The following is an 8,298-nucleotide window of genomic DNA, read 5'->3' as shown; positions in this document are numbered from 1 at the left end:
CGCGAGGCCTGCAGGCCGCCATGCCTCACTGGTCTTCCCGTGAAGGAGCGGGCAAACCCTGAGGCAGCAGGGGCTTTGGTAACGGCCCCGCAGGGGTGCCGAGGCCTGTGGGACAGCCCCGGCCCTCAGGGGGTTCCGCTACACCCTCTGGTCTGCGAGGGCCCTGGGAGCTTACCTAGCACGGTGGGCAGAGGCCGTTGCCCGGCCACTGCACCCAGAGTGGGCAGAGGAGGCCTCGGCACAGCATGGCACGACACCTCCATGGGCGCCAGCAGGGTTCGTGCCCCGGCCTCCGAGTAAAGCGGGGACGGGGCGGGGAGGCCGCACCGGGCGGGGAGGCCGCCTCACGCCCCGGGCCGGGGCCGGCGGGACAGCGCCTCCCCCACGCCTGCAGGGGGCGCCGCGCCCGCCCCGCCCCGCCGCGCGCGGCCGGCACCAGGCGCAGGCGGGCAGCGGCGACGGCGCAGTACGCATGCGCGCTCGCCGCCGCGGGCTGTGGCGGCGGCGCGTGCGCGCTGAAGAGGCCGCGGGGCGGGGCTCGCGCTCACCCTGGTAACAGCACCGCTGCGGGGCCGCGCCCTGCCGAGGCCTCCCCCCCCCCCCCCCCCGCCTCCCCGCCATGCAGGGCGAGGACGCCCGGTACCTCAAGAGGTAACCGGGGAGGCTGGCCAGGGTGTGGGGGGGAAACGACTGTCGTGGGGCCGAGGCGCGGCAGGTTGTGGTGCGGGGGTGGAAGGGGGCCGTGGGGCTGAGGCGCGGTAGGTTGCGGTGGGGGCTGGGCGTGGGGCTGTGGGACTGAGGGGCCGCAGGTTGTCCTGAGGGGTGAGGCGGCGTCGGGTGGGGCGCTGTGGGGTGTGCGAGGTTGTGGGGTGGGAGACAAGTGTTGCAGGCGGTTGCGGGGGGTGGATTATGGGTTGGGGGAGTACAAGGGAGCTGAGGCTGTGGGGCTGAGGCGTTTTAGCCTGCGGTGGGGGCTGAGTGGGAAGTTGTGGGGTAGGGGGGCAAGAAGGGGTTGTGGGGAGGTGATGGGATGTGGGGCTGAGGTGTTGTAGGTTGTAGTGGGGGTTGGCTTGGGGATGGATGGGAGGTTATGGGTGGGGAGATGAGAATGGAGAGAGTTTTGAGAGGGGAGATCATGAGGTGGGTGGAGGGATTGGGATTGAGGAGTGGCTGGTTTGGAAAATGGCTGGAGGTTGTGATGTGGGGGGGAAGATGGGCGGGAGGCTTTGGGGTGAGTGGTTTGGGAAAGGGAGGTCGATTTGTTTGAGGCAGGCTGAGGGGTGGCTGCCTAGTCTGGTGGGCAGGAGACTTGGATGGGGACTGAGAGGTTGGGTTAGGGATGAGTCAAGGTTATAAAGGGAGTTTACGGTAGGCAGAGAGATGGGATGGGTGGCATGCTGGTGGTAACTGGTTGGGGGATGGTGGTAGTTTGGGCGGATGCACTGGTTTGGGGATGGCTGTGGTGGCATTTTATGGTGTATGTTTGGAATGAGGTACTGAGGTGGCAGCAAGTTGAGAGGAGAATAGATGCTATTAGGAGATGAGTGGGAAGGGTCGTATAGGTATTAGGGGGTGGGATGGGGCAGGTGGTTGCTTTGGGGAACAGGCAGGCAGGGGACCGGGCGGGAGATATTAGGCAGTAAGGGCAGATTCAGGGTGCAGCTGGGAGAGGTGAGCTGATTTCGAGGAGATGTTAGAGCATGGCATGGCAGATTGGGGGGGACAGGTAATGAGGTGGGATGAATGGAATGGTTGGGAGTTGGGATGGACTCTTGAGAGGTAACCATGGTCTATAAAGTGGGTGATCTGGGTTTGATGTTAAAGATGTGATGAATGAATGGTGCCTTTATCTGTGTATTTGGCAGTGAGATCAGTCAGCCTAAAGAATAGAGTCTGAGTAGGCAACTATTGGAACTCCATCAGTTGTTTCAGAGCAAAAGTACTAGCAGTCCCAAAAGATGTAAGGCCATCTAGGCCTCTGTTAAGATATGATGTGTAAACAGTGTCACTTTCTCCTACCATGCGGGTGATTTTATCCATCACATCTTGAATCCTGTGGAGTTCCTGGTCTGTCTTTTTTTTTTTTTTTCTTTTTACTTCCTTTCCAGTTATTAGCATTTGCAGAACTTGCTGTTTAGGCTGTCTGGGTTTTGCCTTTTTTTTTTTTTTTTTTTTTTCTCCTCGTATGCCACATATTAAGACCCATAATTAGAAACAGTGGGGGAAAAAACCTCTTGATAATCTTTGAACATTAGTTCTGTCATAAATGCGACAACAGGTAAAAATCAAATGGCCACCTGTAATTAAATAAAGAGCTGTAACTTTAGAGCAGTGCCTGGTTTTAGCCTTGCATGTTCTGTTTGTGCCATCTTATGTGATTTTGGAGGAATCTTCTTTATTTTGTAGTCATCCCTGCAAGAAGCGTAGTTTTCTCTCTCTCTCTTTTTTTTTTTTTTTTTTTTTTTAGGGAGCACAAACCAAAAAAACATCCACTGTGCTGTTTAACGTGACTAGGCTTGTGTGCATGTCTGGTACTCCTCTGATCCCTATTTCCCTTTGTCATCCTCCATGAGCAGTCCCCCTCCCACCGAGTCTGACTTGCTAGGATTTGTTGTTGGATTTTCAGCCTTATCCATGTGCGTAATTTGTGCCACTTGTAATTAGGATAGTTTGGTTTTGCTTTTTCCCCCTGAAGGAATCAGTTAATAAAGGGTATTCACACGCCAGCTTTGGTTATGTGAGCTCAGCTAGCACAGCTTTTGTCTGTAGAAAAGGCCTTCCTCTTTTAAACCTTTAACAGAGCAGGATTCTTGTTGACAAAGCAGGCAGTGAAGTGAAAGGACGAGCTGATGTGTGTGAGAGCTCTCCAGTGCATTGCTGCTTCTACCAGTTATAAGAATGTCTGTATTTTTAAATGTTTTATGAAGTGACTTACAAATTCAAGATGGATAGAAAATCAGTAAAGTAGATGTTTATTGATTTGAGGGGGAAGGGGCATTGTTTCTCTAAATAAAGATTTTTTTTTTTTGTGTGTGTGTGTGTGTGTGTGATGCTGGCAATCTGAATGCAGTGTTTTCCAAATGGAAAACAACTTTAGTGGCTGGGTAGTGCATTTTAGTGTAGGTCTTCAAGCAGTTCACAAGGTAACATTTTTCAGAGAGGGAACTTGAATGCGAATTGATTTCTGACTCAGCTAGGAAATAGCTCAAGTAGTGAGGATGGTTAGCAATGTGAGAGGGCAGAAGATCTCTGCAGCTATAAGTTCTTCCACTTACCCATCTGTCCCTCTTAAGGAAAAAATTGAATTTGGGAGATGCTAAAACTGTTTAAGCAGTCTTACACTGAGGTTCTGCTGGTTGCTAAGCTCATCAGTGGTTTACTGCTGCCAAAAGGAGGAGGTCTCACTCCTTCCTTTTTATCCCTGCTCATAGATGGGAAGTGTTATTCCCTTTCTATGGAGCACTTTAATTCGGTAACATATTGAAAAATTCCCTCTGCCCAAAACATGAAGAGTTTTCTGTTGGATTGCTGGAAGTGGCTGTGAAAGGGTTTGACGAGCCCTCACGCAGAACCAAGGTGACTGCCAGGAGCAGGGAAAACATGGGAAGATCTAATCCTTTTGGCAATGATGAGCTGTTAGTTCAGCTTAGCTCTTGTAAAACTATACGAAACTCCTTCGGGCCCACTTGTTCTCTACCCATCCTTTTCTTTGTATTGTAAATATTACCAAGCTGTCACTTAACAGCGGTTTGACTGTAAGGAGGAGCATTTGCGGTTGGGATCTCCTGGTAGGTCTAAATATGGAGGAAATATATTTGGGGGTGAGGAGTGAGAGCCGGTTTCTTTTGAAATAGATTTGCTGTAAGCTTTCTGCCCTGCAAGGCTGGACCTTGTGAGAACCACGAACAGACTGTAATGAAGCATCTGCTTCAAAGTACTGTTAAAGGAAAAAAACCCAAGTCTCTTCAAAACAATCTTAAGTGATAAATGGAGTTCTACAATGTCATCAAGGAAGATGTTGCTCTTTAGCAGTGAGCTATATTTGTTTGCCCTGTAGCTTTATGTCCTTGTAAGGCTGGTAGTTGAACTAGACTCTTCATTTCCCACAGCAGACCTTTCTGTGGTTTGTGGGTTTTTTTGGGCAGCTGTATCTCAAGAAAAAGGTATTTTTTGCAGTAATATTCTGCAGAAGGAAAAGCAGCCACCATAGTAGCTGGGTAGATGGAGGCACACATTTCAAACATTTTCTGAAGAGAGTGGTTACACCAAAGGCTGCATCCAGATTTGCTAACATTTCCAGCTCTGTGAAGCTGAAGTAGTTTTCCCTGGTCTAATTGACCCAATGCCATAGCTAGCTGCCATCTCATTTATGCTGATACAACTACTGGTGAAGCCACCTGTAAATCTGTCTAAAAAAACCCCAACACCCAAACAAAACCCCAAAACAAACAAAAAACCCACACACATGCCAAAAACCAAACCCACATTAGGGAGTTGCTTTTAATCTGCAGTGTTTTAGCAGCCTGGTTTATGGCATGACTGTACGTACTCTATTGGCAGTACCAAGGGGAAGAGAGGCACGTGTCAGCTTTACCACCAAAGCCAGAAATGTGTAACTGTATTCTCTGGATGTGGTTCTGCCATCACTTGAAAACAGAAATGAGGTGTATCTTCATGGCCTTTTATCCGTGGCCTATCCTCATGGCCCGTCCGCATGGCCCTAGTATCTTGGCGTGGACACGGAGTTGCCGGCACAAAGGAGGAGAGAGCAGGACAAGCCCTTTTGGCAGTGACATACCCGGAGTGCTTTCCTGGAGAATGCTTTTCCAAAGCATTCTGTAGCTGTAGTAAAGCAGGTAGACATGCTTGATTTACACCTGTTGATGGCAGCTGTTGATCTAGTAATCCCCTGAGCCTGGCAACAGACACAAGGTGAAGAACAGTAGCAAAGAGGTTTGTGCTTCAGGAAAGAATAGTTAATTTGAAATTCAAATTATATGTAATTCATTCTTGGTAGATTTTTAACTGTTGAGATTTACCCAAGAGAGTCTTTGAAGAAAAATTTCCATTTGTAAATGACTGCACTAGATCGATGCCATTAGCAGAAGATTTCTCAATACTGACAACGTAATGGGGAATCAACTGGGAAATTGACCTTCTCTGTGAAATGCATCTTTTTCTTGATTGTAGTTCCTTAAGAGAGCTTAGAAATCAAAGATTTATCCTGTTTTTTCCTTACTTGACTTCTGTGACTAAGGCTTGACCAATGGCTTGGGTGATTCTGTATGTACTAGAGGTAAGAGTCAAGAATATGCCACTAGCACTAAGCTTTGGTACGGCTGTGTGAAATGAAATACGGTGTGGAAGGAGGGTAGTGCTTGGGTTTAGGGTCTGAATAGAACAGGAGACAGTTCATTGTTATTGATCTATGTTCTGGTATGTTTTCTAAGCTTTTCATTTAATCAGTAATTCATTTTTTTTATTCTTCATGGCAGGAAGGTAAAAGGAGGCAACATAGATGTGCATCCATCTGAGAAAGCCCTCATTGTCCAATATGAAGTGGAAGCAACGATTCTGGGAGAGATGGGAGACCCCATGCTGGGGGAGCGCAAGGAATGTCAGAAAATGTAAGGTCATAGCAAGTTCTGATAGCTTTTTCTGTTTTTCATAGAGTCATAAATTCAATAACTCAAAGCATCAACAGCCTGTAAGAAATAATATGTTCTAATCTTTATAAAACTTAGTGCTAGATTAGCGGAGGGTTTAGAAGCCAGGAAATAACATGTGCCTAGGAAAGTTAACATCTAAAACACATGTTGTAAACTGCTTTTCATCCATGTACTTTAAGTTTTTTTGTAAAGAAAAGTGATTATTCCCATTTTATGTGATGGGAACTTGAGGTAGAGAAAAATGAAGTGATTGGTTCCTACTCCAAAGATGGTTAATGTTGGAGCAAGTAATACTATTGAACCTTCTGACAGCCTTATGCTCTAGCTGTTGGCTGTCCTGTTGTTTTGGTCTGTCACTCCTGCTAGTGATTTCACTATGGTATCTGCATTTTAGTTTTGCCTGGTATTTTTCTTTTAAGAGCATTAAAACATTCCCCATTGGAAAAGCCTGGAGAACTATCATAACTTTTGTTTCCAAGCTGCAAGTTGGACCTTTCCTAGGTTTGTTTTATCTCTATACTGAATTCTTTTTGAAAATTTGAGCTGAAGTGGCTGTGTGAGTGCATGTAAGAAGAATAATTGAGGAAGCAAAAGAGAATCCTTAAATTGTCTCAAATTTTTGAAGATACCAGAAGTGTTCATCTGTTTTCAGATGAATCAGCATAACTTACATCTGCAACGTGGTGGAATTCCTTTTTGATCCATCCTGTTGTTAATGCCCACAGACATTTCTTACTGCTCATTGCTTGTGGACCTGGCTGCAGGTCTGCCAGAGCTATGGGAGATTCCTGACGCTGCATCTGCAGGCTCTGCAAAAGAACCTTCCTGTGTAGTCAACGCCCATAGCTGTTTCTCATTTTCAATTTTTTGTGTATGCAGTACTCCTTTGCAGTCCTGTGCACTTTTTTTGGGGTGTATTGCAAATAAATTACTGGCTGCTGTGTCTAGCATGGTTATAAGGGATCTGTTCATACAGCTGCATTTAGTGTTGCTGCTTGTCAGCTGGACAGTTGCGCTCTGTCAAATCTGTTTGACAGTTACTTGTCATTTGGAGTTGTAGAGAGTCACTGCTTTGACATTACCTTTGTAAGCCATGGCACAGGCATTGGGGGTATCAGGATGATTTCTGCTTCAAGAAATTCATGACTGTAAACGTAAATTGAAGGACTGAAGATACAAAAAATTAAAAACTGAAGAGAGACCTATCTGTGTTGCAGCATTCGGCTAAAGAGTCTTAATGCAAATACAGACATTGCTTCCCTCGCTCGAAAGGTGGTTGAAGAATGCAAGCTCATTCACCCCTCCAAACTTGCAGAAGTAGAACAGCTATTGTACTATCTGCAGAATCGCAGAGATGCCTCAGCGGGAAAAGGTAAATAATACAGGAACAAAGTAGCTTGGGACTGGGGTGCTTCAGCATTGAACAACTACTGTGTGAGGTTTTTCTAGCTGAGGTCCTAACTTGCTTGATGTACGAGTTCTTCAGAGACAGTGAGAGTGGGGAAGATGTATAGTTAAATCACACTTGGAAAAAATTACAATCTTGGAGTGAGGTGAGGGGGAATTATCATTTTAACAACCAAAAGTTTTTTTGTTGTTGTTAGTCAGACTTAGTATTGGTGCTTCTTACTGGCTGCCCTGTGCTTTAGCAGGACTTTAGAAGTACAGATTCCGCCGTTTGGTGCAGCCTCTATTCATCTGCACTTGCAGTGACATCAAAAGACTGTGTGAGGGTCTTCCTAGAAAAATCTCTCTCATCACCTGTTGCAAGGGTAGATAGTGTTCCTAGGCTGAATTTTGTGCTGTCTGTAAAGCTGGAGTGAGGAGTTTCAGAGCCTGACAAGCTTTGGTACAGTGTAGTAGACAGCTTGAGGTAATTCTCTCGTTTTGTCCTCTTAAGTTCCTGGCATCTTGGTCCTATTTATGTCTTAAGTTCATCTTAAACTTTCTGCTCAGGAGACAATTTCATATTAACATCTGATCCTGCATTACCTTGTGGTTAGCAAGGTTTCTTCCAGTCATGAAATGGTAAGCTTTGTTCTCAAGTTGGATTCTTATCTTAATGGGACGAATTTAAAACAAAGATTAATGTTATTTATATGCTTTTATTGTAACTGCTTTGGGTGTTTTACACTCTTTTATTCTGTACGTATGTATCTTGGTGTGTCACAGGGCAGCTTTGCCACAGCGTACAAGCAGAATCAAAGCTGCTAAGGTATCTCACTGTGGAAGTGAGTTTTGTCACTCTGGGCTTCTGCTAAGGTTTATTATCCTCTGTCTCCCCAGCTGACTGGGTTGTAGCTGATCATTTAGACTGAGGAGTCAAAAGGCATCTGAGGGTTTATTTTGCTCCCTGTGGGCTGTTCAGCTTCAGAAACCTGACATACCTTTGCTGTGTTAGTCTGACAGGTCAGCTGGACACAAAAGGACTTTGACCTTGATTTAACCAGAGTGTTTCCTATGAGAATACTGGGTATGTTTTTTGTCTGTGAATATGCATAACTTAACTGCAACCATGTCTTTTTCTTTATAGAAAAGAAAGAGAAATCCAGTAAGCCAAAAGATCCACCCCCATTCGAAGGAATGGAGGTAAATATTGGTGTTAGAAGAGAAGTGCAAAACCCATTTA

At 46.1% G+C, this 8,298-nt stretch overlaps 1 protein-coding gene across 2 annotated transcripts in view; it reads left to right on the top strand.

The window, feature by feature from the left end:
• Positions 1-597: 597 nt before the first annotated feature.
• Positions 598-8,298, top strand: part of KIFAP3 (kinesin associated protein 3) — a 73,367-nt gene continuing 65,666 nt past the window's right edge. The window contains exons 1-4 of one of the 2 annotated variants that reach the window (XM_050901107.1): positions 598-651; positions 5,496-5,627; positions 6,887-7,041; positions 8,203-8,258. In XM_050901107.1, the coding sequence (XP_050757064.1) occupies positions 620-651; positions 5,496-5,627; positions 6,887-7,041; positions 8,203-8,258 (375 nt within the window). In that variant the 5' untranslated portion in view covers positions 598-619. The remainder of the gene's footprint in view (positions 652-5,495; positions 5,628-6,886; positions 7,042-8,202; positions 8,259-8,298) is intronic. The other variant, XM_050901108.1, reaches the window with a different exon arrangement.

The sequence above is a fragment of the Gymnogyps californianus genome, chromosome 8, assembly GCF_018139145.2.
Source record: "Gymnogyps californianus isolate 813 chromosome 8, ASM1813914v2, whole genome shotgun sequence".
In the NCBI taxonomy this organism is placed as follows: domain Eukaryota; kingdom Metazoa; phylum Chordata; class Aves; order Accipitriformes; family Cathartidae; genus Gymnogyps; species Gymnogyps californianus.
This window is presented reverse-complemented; position numbering and strand designations above follow the sequence as displayed.